At 41.4% G+C, this 21,084-nt stretch overlaps 2 protein-coding genes across 2 annotated transcripts in view; one reads left to right on the top strand and one right to left on the bottom strand.

Moving 5' to 3' along the window:
- Nucleotides 1-627: 627 nt before the first annotated feature.
- The window catches only part of LOC133661741 (carbohydrate sulfotransferase 12-like), a 33,774-nt gene continuing 13,317 nt past the window's right edge, over nt 628-21,084 (top strand). Inside the window, exon 1 of the mRNA XM_062065175.1 lies at nt 628-974. Within this exon, the coding sequence (XP_061921159.1) occupies nt 923-974 (52 nt within the window). The 5' untranslated portion in view covers nt 628-922. The remainder of the gene's footprint in view (nt 975-21,084) is intronic.
- Nucleotides 3,144-19,820, bottom strand: LOC133661742 (carbohydrate sulfotransferase 12-like). The gene is made up of 5 exons (XM_062065177.1): nt 19,515-19,820; nt 19,167-19,342; nt 8,500-8,643; nt 3,957-4,261; nt 3,144-3,874 (listed from the first exon to the last, which is right to left on the bottom strand). The coding sequence occupies exons 1-5, from the start codon at nt 19,630-19,632 to the stop codon at nt 3,628-3,630; spliced, it is 990 nt and encodes a 329-aa protein (XP_061921161.1). The 5' UTR covers nt 19,633-19,820; the 3' UTR covers nt 3,144-3,627.

Raw genomic sequence — 21,084 nt, 5'->3', positions numbered from 1 at the left:
TTGTCAAGTCGAGTCTAAAGTCATCAAATTCATGACTCGAGTCTGACTCGAGTCCAAGCCATGTGACTCGAGTCCACACCTCTGTATATCAATACAGTCTGCAAGGGATACAGTCCGTAAGCACACATGATTGTGCGTGCTGCTGGTCCACTAATAATACTAACCTTTAACAGTTAATTTGACAAATTTTCATTAATTACTAGTTTCTATGTAACTGTTTTTATATTGTTTTACTTTCTTTTTTATTCAAGAAAATGTTTTTAATTAATTTATCTTATTGTATTTGATTCATTTTTTAAAAAAGTACCTTATCTTCACCATACCTGGTTGTCCAAATTAGACATAATAATGTGTTAACTCCACGACTGTATATATCGGTTGATATCGGTATCGGTAATTAAAGAGTTGGACAATATCGGCATATCGGATATTGGCAAAAAGCCATTATCGGACATCCCTAGTAACTGGTGAGTTACTTCTGATGCTCTTTTTTTAATGGTTCTTGGACTACAGCCGTGGTTTGTAGTGTGTGCTCGCGTGCAAAACATAAAAAAGGTTTACAACAGGTCTATTCAACTGGCGGCTCGCCAAAGATTTTAATTTGGCCCGCCAAACTTTGCCCAGAGGCTTGATGAAACCATTAAAACGGGGGTTGATCTTGTATGCAGTACTCCCGCCACCCAGCAGGGGGGAACATCGGGGCTTAATGCGTCACAGTGAAGCAGCACTGGGGTGAGTAGAAGAAGACTACTCACCCCACCCTGGAAATAAAAAAAATAAAATAAAATAAAAGCAAAAATCGGACTTTTAACAACGACTGGACAACACAGAATGAATGTTCTACACCGAGTAAGTGCTCGAGTCATTGTTTTCTGGCGGATATTTTAAGCGACGGACACACTGATCCAGACAAGCAGCTACAATGGTGGAAATCTCAGCGTGTAAGCTTCATCACGAAACTTGGTCAAACATTTGTAAGTAGATATTATTTTTACATAAATATATTATGTTTGTTTTGTATCGAAATTGCTGACTAAGTGATGTCATTTGTACTTGTAGTTTTTGTTTGAGAGGAACATCAAACGTCTTTTAATACACGCAGTGCTACATTTGACCAGTAGAGGGCGACAACGGTAATAGTGATAAGTCGCATACAACGTTTCGTATGTGAATGTTGTGTAATGTCTTTATATGTGTAAACATTTGTAGTTTATTGTGTGAACAACTGAATATATTAACGCTAAACCTAATTTATTTAAGTAAAATACACAATGGACATTATTTATCTATATCCAACATTATCATTATGTTGGATATAGAGAACATTCAAACCCTTTATTTATTGAATCAAAAATACTACAAATCAACAATATAGTGAATTTGCAAACCGTTAAAATTACACACAAAGCAAACTTTAACCTGCTAACCAAGAATGTACAACAATTCTCAACAAAAGAGAAGAAATACAACCTTAGGGGAAATTTAAACTTGTGATGTGAATTATATTTTTTTGTTATGTGAATTATGTGAATTATATTTATATAGCACTTTTCTCTAGTGACTCAAAGTGCTTTACATAGTGAAACCCAATATCTAAGTTACATTTAAACCAGTGTGGGTGGCACTGGGAGCAGGTGGGTAAAGCGTCTTGCCAAAGGACACAACGGCAGTGACTAGGATGGCGGAAGCGGGGATTGAACCTGCAACCCTCAAATTGCTGACACCGCCGCTCTACCAACCGAGCTATACCGCCCCAAACTTAAAACATGTGTATGCACATCCATCCATTTTCTACTGCTTGTCCCTCTCGGGTTTGCAGGGGGTGCTTGAGCCTATCCCAGCTGCATTCGGGCAGAAGGCGGGGTACAACCTGGACAAGTCGCCACCTCATCGCAGGGCCAACACAGATAGACACTCACATTCCCACACTAGGGGCCAATCAGCCTATCCCCAGGTGCATGTCTTTGAAGGTGGGAGGAAATCGGAGTACCCGAAGGGAACCCACGCAGTCACGGGGAGAACATGCAAACTCCACACAGAAACCCAGGACCTTCTTATTGTGAGGCACACACACTAACCCCTGGACTCTAGAGCAGTGGAGACGCGTTCTCTGCAGTGATGAATCACATTTTTCCATCTGGCAATCTGATGGACGAGTCTGGGTTTGGAGGTTGCAAGGAGAACAGTACATTTCAGACTGCCTTGTGCCGAGTGTGAAATTTGGTGGAGAAGGAATTTTGTTGTGGGGTTGTTTTTCAGGAGTTGGGCTTGGACCCTTAGTTCCAGTGAAAGGAACTTTGAATACTCCAGGATACCAAAACATTTTGGACAATTCCATGCTCCCAACCTTGTGGGAACAGTTTGGAGCGGGCCACTTCCTCTTCCAACATGACTGTTGGAAGAGGAAGTGGTTAATCAGCCTTTTCATATAAAGCCATAAAGGAATGGAATGACCTCACAACAAACTTGAAAAGTCTAACAGATTACTCTTCATTCACAATTGAAGTTAAAAAGTGGCTTTGGAGCAATCAAAGCTGCTCACACGGTCACTAAGATGGGCATTATGTTTGACACATCAACCTAATGTGTATTATATTTATCCATGAGAGCATTTTTATTGTAAATTGTGAGGTGTGTGTGTTAAAATCATGGTTGTTTTTACAAATGATGACAGATGTGAACAAAAGCATGTATTGTCTTTGTGTGATGATGTAAATGAGGTGTGGTTGTATTGTATATTAAGTATGTGTCCATGAAAGGGCATTTTATGACTTTTTTCTTAATACTTGTGTATGTTTTTATTGTCATAATTTTATTGCATGATTTTTGTATCCCTTTAATTTAGGTAGCCAGGGACTGCAGATGGAAATTAGCTATTTAGCTATAATCTGGTACAGAACATATCTGTCTTTGAGCTTAATGTTTCTGTACATTGTCCCTTCAAATAAAGACTAAACAAACAAACTGTGCACCAGTTTTTTGATTGATTGATAGGTTGCACAGTGAAGTACATATTCCGTACAATTGACCACTAAATGGTAACACCCGAATAAGTTTTTCAACTTGTTTAAGTCGGGGTCCACTTAAATTGATTCATGATACAGATATATACTATCATATATACTATCATCATAATACAGTGCACAAAGCAAGGTCCATAAAGACATGGATGACAGAGTCCGGTGTGTATGAACTTGACTGGCCTGCACAGAGTCCTGACCTGAACCTGATAGAACACCTTTGGGATGAATTAGAACAGAGACTGAGAGACAGGCCTTCTAGACCAACATCAGTGTGTGACCTCACCAATGCGCTTTTGGAAAAATTGTTGAAAATTCCTATAAACACACTCCGCAACCTTGTAGACAGCCTTCCCAGAAGAGTTGAAGCTGTAATAGCTGCAAAAGGTGGATCAACATCATATTGACCCCTATGGGTTAGGAATGGGATGGCACTTGAAGTTCATATGTGAGTCAATGCAGGTGGCCAAATACTTGATTATTCCGGTTAAAAAGTGCTAGTTTAAACATATTCGTAAATCATTTATGAAAGTGTAAAAAAAACTAATTAGGATTATTACATTTTGGTGGAAGACTGTGTTCCATGTTCTAAAAGAGGGTTCTGCCTCTATTGTGTGTCGTTGAGTAAAAAGTGAGGTGCTTCGTAGCCAAACAACGTGTAGTCCTTCTCGTAGAGCTTGTAAAGCTTCCTCCTGTCCTCGAGGGGCACTGCTTTAAACCACTCGGACAATGACGCACGGTACGTCACATTTTGGTAGGCCGGTGGAAACTTCATGAACTCCTGCAGGTTCAAGGACATTAGCAGTTGCAGGGTATCTTCCTGAAGCGTCTCCTGATGTCCGATAAAGTCGTACCTGAGCAGAACAAACCAACGTTAAACTGGGTTTATTTTTCAGCACTGGAGATAATGGAGAAGATACATAAGTTGCAGTTTACTCAATTAAGCAGGGTTGACACAGGCGGTGCATCTGCTTCCAGTGGTAGTCATTCACAGGATTGATTGACTTCGGGTCCAGAAGGTACTGGATAAAGTTGTAGAAGGTGGGCTTGATGCCTGACGCAAACGCCTCCTTCACATTCATTGGGGGGTCAGACTGGTTGCCATAGCGCCTCAGAAGGAGTCGGCCTAAACCTTTGTAATAGTACTGATTGAAGCTCTGTAATTTGTCCCGAAAGGCTGAGATGAGGCGCACAAAGGGTTCACGGACAAACATGAACTTGGTGTAGTGCTTCAACTTGGCCTGCAAACAAAGTAAGTTATTTGCAGTGACGGGCAACCTACAGGTACTTAAAAATGTAGTAAGGTACTACATTTAGGTACTCTTGATTAAATGTAGGTAAGCTACAGGGTAAGCTATCTCCAGAGAATTGTAGCAAGCTACACTATGTGTATATATATATATATATATATATATATATATATATATATATATATATATATATATATATATATATATATATATATATATATATATATATATATATATATATATATATACACATAATCAACCTAATGTACAACTTTCCACCAAACAAATAGGCATAGAAAAATGGTCAGTTTGATTGTTTATTGTAATAAACACAAACTGGAAACATGCCCTTTGTCTGACTTTTGAACATTTTAACACTTCTTTTAACTGTCAAAGTCACGGTACAATGTACAAAATGAGACGGAAAACACTGGAAACAAATGAAATAAAAGGCAGTGAAACAACAGCATTATTAAATAAACACCAAAATATATACTCTTTAGCACAGGATAATTTACTGGTTCAACAAAATAACCCGGTCAAAGGAAATGAGCAAACCATTTGTCTCAAAAACAGACCTCAAAAAACAAAAATTTTACATGAACGGAAATCAACAAACTGACATCCTATGTAACTTTTATACCAGTGTGTACAGTAGTAAGCAGCATGAGGTAATCTGCGTTGACACTTTCCTATCGCCTCCCTCCTTCCTGAGTGGTTTACTCACAAGGCTGTCATTGTCAGGTTAGCCAGAACAAGCCAGAACGTTCATAAAACATTAAATATATTGTAAATTAAATACAAGTACCGGTAAATGGCCTATTGATGCACCCTGGAAGAAAGAGACTACCTTGGTCAGAAAATAGCTAGGCTACAGGAATCTCTACACGTTCATGAAGGAGCGGCGCTACTGCCATGCTACCTGGAAATGTAATTAAGCTACATAGCAACTTGTAGCACTCTACTGCCCAACACGGGATTTTTGCATCGTCGTCTATCAATGTGGTTGTGTACTTGTCACATGCTTCTGACGACATTTACTAGATCAACTACTAGTATGCTTATTATGTGTTGTGAGGCTCTCTTTTTGAATGTTCTGAACCCCTGTTTCAATGTCAATTGTATGCCACAGCAGACGTCATGATGTTGTCATTGTATTTTTCGGACTACAGATGGGGCCAAAACTGTTTAATGTGTATATCAATGATATGTTTAATACATCCAAAGTACTGAAATGTATACTATTTGCAGACGACACAAATATATTCTACAGTAGTGATGACTATAATGAGCTCATAAATACAGTAAACACAGAACTAAACATAGTAAATAAATGGATGGACACAAAAAAATTATCCTTGAATATAAATAAAACTAAGATAGTGATGTTTGGAAATCGCAACTGAACGTCTGAACAGAAAATAAGTATTGATCGTACCCAAATTGAAATAGAAAATGAGAATACATTTTTTGGAGTAATAATTGATAGTAAACTATCATAGAAACTCCATGTCAGACACATTAAAACACAAATCTCCAAAAGCCTCTCAATTATAAACAAACCAAAACTATACCTCAATGAAAATGCACTCCGTACTCTATACTGCACCTTGGTACTCCCATACCACAACACAACCTCTGATCATGTTACAGAAAAGAGCAGTGCGGATCATTCACAACGTTGTTTTTTTTTAGAACATACTCATAATCTGTCTAAGCAATCAAAGTTGCTAAAATTTGATGATCTAGTTAAATATAATACAAACCCCGGTTCCATATGAGTTGGGAAATTGTGTTAGATGTAAATATAAACGGAATACAATGATTTGCAAATCATTTTCAACCCATATTCAGTTGAATATGCTACAAAGACAACATATTTGATGTTCAAACTGATAAACATTTTTTTGTGTGCAAATAATCATTAACTTTAGAATTTGATGCCAGCAACACATGACAAAGAAGTTGGGAAAGGTGGCAATAAATACTGATAAAGTTGAGGAATGCTCATCAAACACTTATTTGGAACATCCCACAGGTGAACAGGCAAATTGAGAACAGGTGGGTGCCAAAATTGGGTATACAAGTAGATTCCATGAAATGCTCAGTCATTCACAAACAAGGATGGGGCGAGGGTCACCACTTTGTCAACAAATGCGTGAGCAAATTGTTGAACAGTTTAAGAAAAACCTTTCTCAACCAGCTATTGCAAGGAATTTAGGGATTTCACCATCTACGGTCCGTAATATCATCAAAGGGTTCAGAGAATCTGGAGAAATCACTGCACGTAAGCAGCTAAGCCTGTGACCTTCGATCCCTCAGGCTGTACTGCATCAACAAGCGACATCAGTGTGTAAAGGACATCACCACATGGGCTCAGGAACACTTCAGAAACCCACTGTCAGTAACTGCAGTTGGTCGCTACATCTGTAAGTGCAAGTTAAAACTCTCCTATGCAGGGAAAAAAACGTTTATCAACAACACCCAGAAACGCCGTCGGCTTCGCTGGGCCTGAGCTCATCTAAGATGGACTGATACAAAGTGGAAAAGTGTTCTGTGGTCTGACGAGTCCACATTTCAAATTTTTTTTGGAAACTGTGGACGTCGTGTCCTCCGGACCAAAGAGGAAAAGAACCATCCAGATTGTTATAGGCGCAAAGTTGAAAAGCCAGCATCTGTGATGGTATGGAGGTGTATTAGTGCCCAAGACATGGGTAACTTACACATCTGCGATGACGCCATTAATGCTGAAAGGTACTTACAGGTTTTGGAGCAACATATGTTGCCATCCAAGCAACCTTACCATGGACGCCCCTGCTTATTTCAGCGAGACAATGCCAAGCCACGTGTTACATCAACGTGGCTTCATAGTAAAAGAGTACTAGACTGGCCTACCTGTAGTCCAGACCTGTCTCCCATTGAAAATGTGTGGCGCATTATGAAGCCTAAAATACCACAACGGAGACCCCCGGACTGTTGAACAACTTAAGCTGTACATCAAGCAAGAATGGGAAAGAATTCCACCTGAGAAGCTTAAAAAATGTGTCTCCTCAGTTCCCAAACGTTTACTGAGTGTTGTTAAAAGGAAAGGCCATGTAACAGTGGTGAACATGCCCTTTCCCAACTACTTTGGCACGTGTTGCAGCCATGAAATTCTTAAGTTAATTATTTGCAAAAAAAAAAAAAAAGTTTATGAGTTTGAACATCAAATATCTTGTCTTTGTAGTGCATTCAATTGAATATGGGTTGAAAAGGATTTGCAAATCATTGTATTCCGTTTATATTTGCATCTAACACAATTTCCCAACTCATATGGAAACGGGGTTTGTACGTCTTCGACTCCTGTATGTTGTTTTATGTGTGTTCAGTCAAAATTTACTATCCAAACACCATTTGACCTCACTAATACTCATCAAGTGAAGTGAATTATATTTATATAGCACTTTTTTCTGTAGAGATTCAAAGCGCTTTACTTAGTGAAACTCATGATCTACATTTAAACCAGTGTTTCGATTTAAAAAATGTATGGAATGATAATATATTACGAGAAGGAATCAATAAAGTACTATCTATCTATTACACATCTTTCAAGGCGCAGACACTAATACAATACAATGACAATGATGCAACAGATGCATTGTATGAGGAAGAGTAGTTCAGGAAATAATTAATACATTCAGTAAACTACAGAGATGCAAAATGATTTGGAACAAGAGTAGATCCGAGAGACCACCTGGCATCTAACAACTATTGTTGGTTGGAAGATTCAATGAGATGTAAATACTGATTGTTAATTATTAAGCATTGAACGGTGTTTAGGCTGAGTTGTAGTTTGATTTTAAGGTTATCAACCAACCTGAAAAGCTCCTGTAAATAGGTAAGGTGTAGAAATCAAGAAAACCTACTGGAGTTGTGTTGATAAAGCGTCCGCTACGATCTTCTCTGCCTTATTAAGAGGAGGCAGGCTAAAGTCCCAATTAACTTCATCCTGTGTTGAGAGGATCTCCTTCTGAATATTCTTAACCAATGTGTCAATTTTAGTGTTATGCCAATGCAAAAGTAATGATGTTCTCTGAGGACTACTAATTAGGGTTTAAACTACATTTAACAGTTGGTTGAAGTCAAGTAGTTCACTCCATTTTAACTTATTTGCAGTTTGGAAACATTAATGAATGGAATAACTTGAACATTTCCTTACTGTTCACACTACATAAGAACTAAATGCTCACCTCCATCTCGACTTTAGGGAAGTTGGCAAGACTTGGCAGACCCTTTGGATTGTGGGCCATTCCGGGAGATATGCTCATGAGATCAGGATAGGGCTCGCCATGTTTTAGTGAATGCATGAACCTCTTCCAATTGGTGCACGCCACCTGGAGAAAGGAACAAGATAAATTCCAGCATGCTTTTAACACCAACATGTTAATAGTCTTTTTTTTTTTTTTACCTATCAGGCTTTTCCCTGACAAATCTCAGTGTGGCAACACAACGTGGTGGTATGTAAAATTGAATTCTAGTGGTTGTAATAAACTACACACCAGGAGGTTAGGTTTTTGTACACAGGAAGCTAAGAATGGCGCCTTGGGAGTTTTATCACATCCACGGGAGCATGCATTCTCGTCTGTCCTTCGAAAAATCGACAAAGTTTTTCGTTAAGTAGAATCACAGCTGACCTGGACATTCGAAAGTTCTCTTGCCATTCTTCTGGCACAACATACACTTGTTGACACACATATCCCACCAGGCTGCCATTCTTCCAGGCCTTATCCAAATCCGTCGCTCAACAATGCTATGTTGCCGTCTGAGATGTGTTGTAGCCGAAATAGCTGCAATCACGCGTTTCCTTGTCTTAAGGTATTCATGTGTGTTTTCTACATGTACAAGAAGGAGAAACACAGGCATGTCTGGATGACTCGCCTCCATCTTTCCAGTGGTTACCTCCGAGTTATGAAGTGGCTGTGGCACATACTTTCTCACGTCACTCCCTGTGTGGGGTGTGGTCTTTCTGACGTCACTTCCTCTCTGAACTCAGTTTGTAAACAATCGATGAGTCCACACAGAGCTAAGAGCCGGAAATTCAAGAATTACACGGCGCACTTACCCGTGTAAAAATTATCCAAGTAGGGGAACCTTGAACGATGGGTTAGGGTGGCTGACACGGTGCTTAGGACACATTGAATCCTATACAAAAAACTCTGTTTTCATCTCAAAATTCCACAGTATTCTGGACAGCTGTGTTGGTGAATCTTTTGCAATTTGTTTAATGAACAATAGAGACTGCAAAGAAGAAAGTTGTAGGTGGGATCGGTGTATTAGCGGCGGACTACAGCAACACAACCAGGAGGACAGAGATGGATAGCAGACGCGCTAGCCACCGAACTCACCTTAACTTCTTCCGTCTCGCCGACCGCATCTGTGATCGGGTGAAGTCCTTCGTCGCACCGTCGATCGCTGGAACGCAGGTGAGCACGGGTGTTGATGAGCAGATGAGGGCTGGCTGGCGTAGGTGGATAGCTAATGTTTTTAGCATAGCTCTGTGAGGTCCGGTTGCTAAGTTAGCTTCAATGGCTTCGTTAGCAACAGCATTGTTAACCTTCGCCAGGCTGGAAAGCATTAACCGTGTAGTTACATGTCCATGGTTTAATAGTATTGTTGATTTTCTATCTATCCTTCCAGTCAGGGGTTTATTTCTTTTGTTTCTATATGCAGTTAAGCACGATGCTATCACATTAGCTCCGTAGCTAAAGTGTTTCGTCGATGTATTGTCGTGGAGATAAAAGTCACTGTGAATGTATTGTACACACAAATTGACATATACTCACATACATACATACACACATACATAGGTACCTACGCTCCCACATACATATACAAATACAGTACATATTTACACACTCAAAGTTCGTACATCCACACGCACATTCATTATACAAACATACACATATACATACTGTACATATACATTCACTGTACAAACATACATATACACATACTGTACATATATAAGGCTGAAACGACGCGTCAACGTAGTCGACGTAGTCGACGTCATCGGTTACGTAAATACGTCGACGCCGTTTTTGTGCGTCGACGCGTCGCATAATGACGTCACACTACCGTCATGGCGAAGCGCAAAGCAGACGATCAAAGCAGACGATGCGAGCGGTGCGAGCGAGGGGGAAAAATCACGCCAAAAGTCGTCAAAAGTGTGGGAGTATTTCAATAAACGGCCTAATAATGTTGTTGTATGCACACTGTGTCGAGCGGAAATGGCCTATCATAGCAGCACAACGGCTATGAACGAACATTTGAAAAGAAAACCATCAACTATTCAATCGTCCGCGCGAGTATACGTTGTCATCATTACACAAAAACATGAATGTGTCATTTGTATCTGCGAGGGGTGTAACGGTACGTGTTTTGTATTGAACCGTTTCGGTTCGGTACGGGGGTGTACCGAACGAGTTTCTAAGCTAAAGCTAAAGTCTTAACAAGCTGCTTTGCTCCTACTGCTTCTGTCTCAGCACGCAGCATTGTCCCACCCACACAACCATCTGATTGGTACACACAAAGCATTATCAGCCAATCAGCAGTGCGTATTCAGAGCGCATGTAGTCAGCGCTTCAGCGTGGAGCAGATAGGTGTTTAGCAGGTGAGCATCAGGCAGCGGACTCTCTCCAAATGATAATAAACACCTCCCAGTCAACTACTAGTAACATCACTATGAGCCCGTTGACCTTCTAGAAACTTAAACTGCAGCTCAGCTCACTCGCAGTCCTGGCTTGAGGTGAAGGCTAATTACCTCTCAGTTCCAGCCACATCGACCCCTTCTGAGCGCCTATTTTCAGCTGCTGGGAATATTGTAAACAAGAAAAGAAGCAGAGCATGTAGACATGCTAACCTTTCTTCATTACAACTGTTAGTCACTCACTGGAATGAGTAGAATTGGTTATTGTGTACTGTGTTGGACTGGATGTTTATTTTGCACATTTTAAAAGCAATACTTAATGTTTACAGTGCTACAGAATATTTAGATTGGCACTTTTTTGTATTGGATGACTATCTTTATTTTTGCACATTTTAGCAAATAAGCAATACTTTCACTTTTGTTGAAATGTTTACACTGTTCTTACAGAATATTTCGTTTTGCACTTTTTTGTATTGGATGTTTATCTTTATTTTTGCACATTTTAAAGCAAAATAAGCAATACTTTTACTTTTGAAATGCTTATACTATTGCAGAATATTAAGATTTGCACTGGATGTTGACTTTTATATTTGCACATTAAAAAGCAAATAAGCTACTTTTAATTTTGTTAAATGTTAAAAGTTTTAAATGTTTACATTTTTACAGAATATTTAGTCATGTTGTTGTCAATGTTGACTGAGTGGCCATACTTCTTTTTTTTTGTAAATAAAAGCCATGCCTTTTGAAAAAACTGACCTACTTTTATTTTTTCATCTTCATTTTGAATAAAAAAAATAATCGGTAAAAGGAAAAATAATCTATAGATTAATCGAAAAAATAATCTATAGATTAACCGATTAATTGAAAAAATAATCTATAGATTAATCGATAGAAAAATAATCGTTAGCTGCAGCCTTATACATATACACTCACTGTACAAACACATATACACATTCTGTACATATACACTCACTGTACAAACACACATACTGTATACATCCATCCATCCATTTTCTACCGCTTGTCCCGCATACACATACTATACATATACATTCACGGTACAAACACACATATACACATACTGTACATATACATTCACTGTACAAACACAGATATACACATAATGTACATATACAAGTACATATGCACACATACACTCATGCACATAATCACGTTTCATCAAACATATATTAATGTTGTTGCCCTAGGGTAAACTGGGTATAACACATGGCACTCTGACAAAGCTTAACCTATTGTTACTATAACAATCTACAAGGTTAATGTAGGTTGCTTCTCTTTCTTCCCCTCCATTTTTCTGCATTCTTTCGTATCTCAAGTTATCATTACGTATATGTATTGTTGCATTTGAACAACTGTATTGTTGATAATAAAGGTATTGTTCATTATCAATAGCTGTCAGTACATGGACTATGATGCAGTTTCCTGCGTGGGTTGCTTTCCCGAGATGCAAACGAACTGAAGCAAACATGACGTGGAGGTAAAAACATGATTTTATTCTACACTATCAAAACTCAAAAAAGGTACAAACAAAAGGCGCTCACAGAGGAGGTAACAAACTTGGCTATGACAAAACAAAAAGCGCGCACAAAGGCGGAAGTAAAAAACTAGACTATGAAACAAACAAAAACTTACGTGACAAGGAACTGTGAACATGGCATGAATGTATGATGTCGCCAGGACAAACAACAGAAACAGAAAAGCCTATATAGTGACATGATAAGTGAAAACAGGTGCGTGACTAACTGTGAACAGGTGCGTGACATGGCAATGTGAAAACGTGAGACAGGTGTGTGTGAGTCCAAACGTGGAACAGGTGAAACTAATGAGTAACCATGGAAACAAAACAAAACCAGGAAGTGAAACCAGGAACTAAGGAAGTGTCCAAAAAACAAAACAGCACATGGCCAAACAAAAACATGAACATGACAGAACCCCCCCCTTACGGACAGATCCCAGATGTCCAAAAACAAAAAACAGGATCAAGAGTCATGGGAGGGGGGGAGGGGGACATGGCGGTGGATCGCCAGACCAGGTGTCCCCGAATCCACCGGGGCAGAGTCAGGTGGCGACGGCGGGTAGACCGCCGCTGAACCTGACGAGGTGGGCGACCTGGGAATGGCCACATTCGTGGCAGACGAGGAGGTCGGCGCACCTGGCGTGGCGGACGCCCATGGAATGGCCACATCCTTGGCCGACGAGGAGGTGGGCGCGTTGTCGTGGCAGGCGGCGAAGCTTGGCGTGGTGCGTCAGGCGGCGAAGCTTGGCGTGGCGGGTCTTGACGAGGGTCTTGGTCTTGGCGTGGGTCTTGGTCTTGGCGAGGGTCTTGGTCTTGGCGAGGGTCTTGGTCTTGGACTTGGCGTAGTTGGTCTTGGTCTTGGCGTAGTTGGTCTTGGTCTTGGCGTAGTTGGTCTTGGTCTTGGTCTTGGTGTGGCGGTGCTTGGACTTGGTCTTGGTTTGGGTCACTTGGCGGGTCTTGGTCTTGGTCACTTGGCGGGTCTTGGTCTTGGTCACTTGGCGGGTCTTGGTCTTGGCTTTGGTCTTGGCGTGGGGCAGCCACGGGCGGCACTTGGCGGCGTGGGGCAGCCACGGGCGGGACTTGGCGGCGTGGGGCAGCCACGGGCGGCACTTGGCGGCGTGGGGCAGCCACGGGCGGCACTTGGCGGCGTGGGGCAGCCACGGGCGGCACTTGGCGGCATGGTGAAGCTGCGACTGGCGGCACTTGGCGTCGTGAAGCTGCGACTGGCGGCACTTGGCGTCGTGAAGCTGCGACTGGCGGCGCTTGGCGTGGAGCAGGTACTGGTGGCGCTTGGCGTGGAGCAGGTACTGGTGGCGCTTGGCGTGGAGCAGGTACTGGTGGCGCTTGGCGTGGAGCAGGTACTGGTGGCGCTTGGCGTGGAGCAGGTACTGGTGGCGCTTGGCGTGGAGCTGGGCGTGGAGCAGGTGGATCTTGGCATGGTCGAAAAACTGGTGGTGGTGGTCGTGCTGGTGGCTGTGGCTTGGCAGGTCGAAAGACAGGTGGTGGGGGTCGTGCTGGAGGCTGTGTCTTGGCGTGACGAAAGACTGGTGGTGGGGGTCGTGCTGGTGGCTGTGGCTTGGCAGGTCGAAAGACAGGTGGTGGTGGTCGTGCTGGAGGCTGTGGCTTGGCGTGACGATGCTGAGCCACCCCACCTGAACAATTCCCAGCCCTAGCCCCCCCCTCAAGGAGCGGATCCCAGACGCGCTCCCCGCGGTCTGGAACCGTCTTTTGGGGTGGGCGGAGGGGGTTCAGGAGGAGGGCAGAATCCTCCCCTCTAAATTGTCCAAAATGTCTTTCTTCTTGTACCTGGGATCTTGTGGGTGAAAAAAAAAAGTGTGACTTGGGCGTGGCTTGAGTCCTGGGGGGCGGGGCATGGAATTTGGGTGGCTTGGATTGACAGGATCTGATTTCTAAAAACATGTCCTGGTAATGTCTTATCATGTTTTTAGAGTCTTTGGCTGGAGGCGGATGATCAAAAGAAAAAGAGTTCAGAAAAAAAAAATCCTGGTCTGTGATGTCATCCTCTGGTGATGGCGTGACGTCATCCTGGAGCAACGGGGCTGGCAGCAGCCTGCTTCCGCCCGGAGTGGGAGGAGCTTGCGGGAGTGACGCGTCCTGCCGGCTCGGAGAAGCTCTTCCTGATGGCTTCCGCTTTTGCCGGCGCTTCCGGGAATGGAGCGACGCGCCAATGTCGTCGGGCCACACGGAGCTTATCGGAATAAGTTTTCCGCTTGGACCCCACATGAGGTCTTGATCCGCCATGGCTCCTAGTGCCTCCCACTTTCCTTCCTCCATCGATTTCCAGTCGTTTGCGGGATAGCTTTTTGCTGGCGACATACAGTCAGTACATGGACTATGATGCAGTTTCCTGCGTGGGTTGCTTTCCCGAGATGCAAACGAACTGAAGCAAACATGACGTGGAGGTAAAAACATGATTTTATTCTACACTATCAAAACTCAAAAAAGGTACAAACAAAAGGCGCTCACAGAGGAGGTAACAAACTTGGCTATGACAAAACAAAAAGCGCGCACAAAGGCGGAAGTAAAAAACTAGACTATGAAACAAACAAAAACTTACGTGACAAGGAACTGTGAACATGGCATGAATGTATGATGTCGCCAGGACAAACAACAGAAACAGAAAAGCCTATATAGTGACATGATAAGTGAAAACAGGTGCGTGACTAACTGTGAACAGGTGCGTGACATGGCAATGTGAAAACGTGAGACAGGTGTGTGTGAGTCCAAACGTGGAACAGGTGAAACTAATGAGTAACCATGGAAACAAAACAAAACCAGGAAGTGAAACCAGGAACTAAGGAAGTGTCCAAAAAACAAAACAGCACATGGCCAAACAAAAACATGAACATGACAATAGCGCTATTTCTATTGGTATTTGTATTGCTCCATTTTTAGTGTAATAATGCTCATTGTCATTTCTGTATTATTTTTTATTTTCGCTAACTGCTTATTTGCTATTACTTTTACCATCATATTTGTACATGTCGTATTTGCTGATGTTGCTCTATTGTTGTTGTTGTTGTGTTTGCTGTTGTTGTTTTTGTCTCTCTGTCTAATCCCCCTCTTGTCCCCACAATTCCCCCCTCTGTCTTCCTTTTTAAAAAAAAAAGAAAAGAAAGGATACATCTCCAATGTACATTCATGGTTCTAAGAATAAAACAATCATGTCTCAATCTGTATAATATTGGATTAATAAGTCAGTGTGAGATTTGATTAACTTTAAAAGTGTAGTATTGAAAAAAGTTACGCTGTTCTTTGTGCTTGCTTCTAGCTTCTAGAAGCAGCAGTTCATCCTTCGTACATTCCGTTTCAAAAAGATAAGGTTGTGAATCCTCAGTCGTCTTTGTTGTCTGTTACCAAGTCTGACATGATTACAACACACACAAGCGTTTTGTATCCGGAAGTAGGAATACACTGGAAGTTGGACGTGCGCTGTTATAGAAACAGAAATCAATGCGCGGAAGAAAATAATTAAAATGGTTAAAATACGGTAAATATTGTACATATTACATATTGTTATGAATGTGTCTGTTACTACATAATATATAGACTTGCAGTGTGTATACAAAACATTAATGGAGGATTTTGAAATTGTCTTAGACTGCTTTGAAGGCTTCAACAGTGACTCCCATTAGCCACATCTACCAAGTGTTTTTTATCATATTTAAAATCCTAATAAAAAAAAAAGACAAAGGTGTTCTTGTCCCTCATAACGATTGTGAATGAAAGGGAAAATAAATAAAAAAGTGCAATTCGCCTTTACGGGTTTAGCATTATTTTGTTATTTTTATTTATTTTACCTTTATTTTACCTTTTGAGATTAAAAACACTCAATGTGCAGCAAAAATACAGTTACAGTGCATAAAAATATATGTCATACACATTACGTTTCCATGCACTAAATTAGTCTGATTTCTCAAATAGTTAGTTTTTTTGTATTTTCACACCTACATGTGAAGTCCCAATGTCCATGCACGCTCCCTAATGCGACTATTGGTAATACGCCGTGTATCTCCCGTACACTTGCGGCACTTATTTCCTTTTACTGTGGATTAAAAACAAATTAGCTCTGTTGTACCCGATGTCCGCTGTAATATTGGCACATATTATGACGAACATGACACTACAATAAATAAGGGCTCCGAGCAAATGCAGGTGCAGCTACTTCAAAAGTAGTCGTGCAAAGTTATTCAAGTCATGCAACCACATGCTACTTTGATAGCTTGCACTTGCACCCACTATAGTCTCTGTAGAGTGTAAGAGTTCCAAGTTCTTGTTCACAGTGGTAGTTCCTGTCAGGCATATTTGTTCTGAATATGAAGTTTCACATTTCAAAATTCAGTATTAGAGGCACTACCTAATCCACTTTTTATGTTTGATATAATGAAAACTGTTCTTATTGTTTTATTTTTGATACTAAGAATATATTTTTGGCAGCACGGTGGCAGAGGGGTTAGTGCGTCTGCCTCACAATACAAAGGTCCTGAGTAGTCGTGAGTTCAATCCCGGCCTCGGGATCTTTCTGTGTGGAGTTTGCATGTTCTCCCCGTGACTGCGTGGGTTCCCTCCGGGTACTCCGGCTTCCTCCCACCTCCAAAGACATGCAACTAGGGATAGGTTGATTGGCAACACTAAATTGGCCCTAGTGTGTGAATGTGAGTGTGAATGTTGTCTGTCTATCTTGTGTTGGCCCTGCGATCAGGTGGCGACTTGTCCAGGGTGTACTCCGCCTTCCGCCCGATTGTAGCTGAGATAGGCTCCAGCGCCCCCCGCGACACCGAAGGGAATAAGCGGTAGAAAATGGATGGATGGATGGAATATATTTTTATTTTAACTTTCTCAGTGAATATTAATTTTGAACCCATCCATCCATCCATTTTCTACCACTTGTCCCTTTTGGGGTCGCGGGGGGTGCTGGAGCCTATCTCAGCTGCATTCGGGCAGAAGGCGGCGTACACCCTGGACAAGTCGCCACCTGATCGCAGGGCCAACACAAGATAGACAGACAACATTCACACTCACATTCACGCACTAGGGCCAATTTAGTGTTGCCAATCAACCTATCCCCAGGTGCAATGTTTTTGGAGGTGGGAGGAAGCCGGAGTACCCGGAGGGAACCCACGCAGTCACGGGGAGAATATGCAAACTCCACACAGAAAGATCCCAAGCCCGGGATTGAACTCAGGACCTTCGTATTGTTAGGCACATGCACTAACCCCTGGTCCACCGTGCTGCCCTAATTTTTAACCAATTTTATATATATTTGTTTTCATCTCAAACATGTTATGATGGCAAAATGAACATTGATTACTATTTTGCATGCAATGAATACAGTGAACTGTATTGCATTCTTAAAATTTAAAACTGTTGTCATTATTAAGTGGTTTGTCTTTTTATATTGTTTATGCATTGTTGGCAGGTTGAAAACAGCTCAGCGGATTTGCGTGGAGAAACCAACGTTTAAACGGCACTGTATAATAATCATCAAAAACGCACGAGAGACAAGAACTTTGTGTATGCGGTCACACCACACAGCACATAGGGCTGTGAGCGCACCTGTTTTTATTACCACACAATAATTGGCACAATCAACCACGGACGCATTTTAGCTGTGCGTGTCAGCCTTCAATAATGAAAACAGGCGTTTAGGAAATAAAATAAAATTAGGCCAAACGCAATAATTGAGGGCACATCTTAACATGTATAATTAAACCTTAATTAAGCAAAAATATGATTTATTCAATTACTCGATTACTCGATCGGGATATTCGATAGAATATTCGATTACTAAAATATTCGATAGCTGCAGCTCTAATTACAACAGACATCAGTTAAAACAAGTTGTGAGGATCCACAATGCCTAGTGTGACGTCATAGGTCAACCGGAAAAGCAATTCTAATGAAATAAGTGCCCCCCAGTGTACCGGAGGCACATGGCGTATGACTAATAGTCGCATTAGAGAGAGTGCATGGACACTTGGACTTCACACGTAGTTGTGAAAATACAAAAAAATCTAACTATTCGAGAAATCTGACTAATTTAGTGCATGGAAACACAGTGACTGGCGTTCTGAAGCCCTACCACCTTTCCTGCTGCCTCAGATCCTCTGACTCCAACCTAATCACTCCCATCACTGTATCAAAGCCCCGTACCTTTGGGGATAGGGCCTTCGCCATAGTTGGCCCCACCCTTTGGGACTCTCTTCCATCACACATCTGTGCCTCTGACCCTCTACAATTTTTCAAAAAACAGTTTAAATTAGAATTTTGCTGAAAAGCGCTATATGAAATCAATATTACAGGCACATTTACATGCCTCAATGAGACTCAGGGCCTCGAATACAGAAGGTGGGTCGAACAAAGCCAAGCTGCCCAAGGTCGCAGTGTAACGCCAATGAATTACGGGAGGGAAAAATATACAAGTGACGGCAAGGACGACATGAAGTTGACCGAGAAGTAGGCATAACAAACCAGTGACTAGAAGGAGTAATACGACCCATCTTTTTGGGCGGCCCTGTGCGGCAATAGGCTAACAGAGGAATCACACCATCCTTACTAAAAAGCTAGGATGACTGTGTCTATCCTTCTACATTAGCACCGCCTCTTTGACAGAATATTTGCTCATGTTGGTCTGTTGTTTGTGCGCCCCCCACCTTTGGTACGAAGCAGTAAATGACGCCGTGTTCATCATCCACAAGGAGTTGGCTTAGCATTTCTTTGATGCGTTTGTCCGAGCTTGTCTTATCTTTGGCAAAGGCCTCTATGTCTTCTCTGCATGCATCTCTTAGTTTCGTCTTCCTCAGCTCCTGCTCCTGGACCATACTCCTTGCTGGGAACCACAAAATGTATTGACACATAAGAGCAAAGATGCCATATTCAGGCATTATCCCAAAGCAAGTACTGCTATGTTAATACAGATGTCACAGGTAGTAGAGAACACAAACAAAAAGTCAGGTAGACCTCGTTCTTCTCAGCCAGAATGAAAAGTCCAACATTCCTACCTGTTGACATGTCCCCGTGGTAATAGAGGACCATCACACAGATGCATGTCACTAAAACAAGGAGCAGCAGGACATATCTACGAGTTACCATTGTTGTCAGTTTTTTGCAACATGTCATCCTGCCAGGGAGGAAGAATACCGGTAGGTTAAACCTACATAGTACCAATTTTTTGTCTAGTACTTTCAATATAATATAATTTCAGAACTCACCTCACAGCATTCTGCCAGCACGTCTGTAACTTTGTGTTTTAATCAGTGGCCAACAACAGAAGTATGACGGAAACATTTTAAAGGTGTGGTTAACATACCACCTCCAATGTGTACAACTCCCTAATAATTATAATAATAATTAAATGAGAACTTGTCCGATGTGTAATCGGGCTATTTACAATGAATTTACAGCGAATGAACAGGTTTGAATGCAGCAACATAACATTGTAATTACAAATCATTTAATGGGATAAGTCAAATGCAGAGAGTAATTTCACCGCGCCTAGTGTGTGTGTGACTATTAGTGGTACTTTAACTTTAGCAGAGCTGGTTCATGAGTAAGAAACTTTAACGTGGCAATCGAAGTGGTTGCTGGGAGGCTCCTGTCACTATTAACTCGGTCAATGACTCACCCCTGCTACACTAGCTATATTAAAAAAAGAAACACTAACAAATAGTTTTCAAATAAAGTTACAAGTATGCAAAATGAACAATTTAATGATGTTCAGTTAGTTCAACTGTTATAGACCATAAAAGTTGTATTATTAGTTCTTTTTTTATTCACTCATTAATACATGAGTAAGGTCAAACTACTGAGTTACTAAAAATTGTTAGGGTTAGAAAAAAGTCAACGTCAAAAGTTAAACACAAAATGCCTTGACAGGAGCTTTTGCCACTAATATGGTGTTGGAGACATTACATCAAGCAGTATTCATGCCTTTTAAGAAGAGGCTGAACAAACACCTCCTCGGTTTGTGACTGTATTCCCTTAAAGAGCAAGGACTTTTAAAGGCCTACTGAAATGAATTTTTTTTATTTAAACGGGGATAGCAGATCTATTCTATGTGTCATACTTGATCATTTCGCAATATTGCCATATTTTTGCTGAAAGGATTTAGTATAGAACAACGACGATAAAGATTGCAACTTTTGGTATCTGATAAAAAAAAGGCTTGCACCTACCGGAAGTAGCGTGACGTAGTCAGTTGAACATATACACAAAGTTCCCTATTGTTTACAATGATGGCCGCATGAAGTGAGAGAGATTCGGACCGAGAAAGCGACAATTTCCCCATTAATTTGAGCGAGGATGAAAGATTTGTGGATGAGTAAAGTGCAAGTGAAGGACTAGTGGGGAGTTGAAGCTATTCAGATAGGGAAGATGCTGTGAGAGCCGGGGGTGACCTGATATTCAGCTGGGAATGACTACAACAGTAAATAAACACAAGACATATATATACTCTATTAGCCACAACACAACCAGGCTTATATTTAATATGCCACAAATTAATCCTGCATAAAAACACCTGCGTGTTTGTTATGCTAGCTCCTAGCTCCTCTGCTAGCTCCTAGCTCCATA

This window comes from Entelurus aequoreus, linkage group LG12, assembly GCF_033978785.1.
Source record: "Entelurus aequoreus isolate RoL-2023_Sb linkage group LG12, RoL_Eaeq_v1.1, whole genome shotgun sequence".
Classification (NCBI taxonomy): Eukaryota; Metazoa; Chordata; class Actinopteri; order Syngnathiformes; family Syngnathidae; genus Entelurus; species Entelurus aequoreus.
This window is presented reverse-complemented; position numbering and strand designations above follow the sequence as displayed.

Coding starts and splice junctions, on each gene's coding strand:
- LOC133661742 (XM_062065177.1), bottom strand. CDS start 19,632: ATGACATGTTGCAAAAAACTGACAACAATGGTAACTCGTAGATATGTC. Junction 19,343..19,514: donor CCACGGGGACATGTCAACAG/GTAGGAATGTTG, acceptor TGTGGTTCCCAG/CAAGGAGTATGGTCCAGGAG. Junction 3,875..3,956: donor TGTCAACCCTGCTTAATTGA/GTAAACTGCAAC, acceptor TGTTCTGCTCAG/GTACGACTTTATCGGACATC.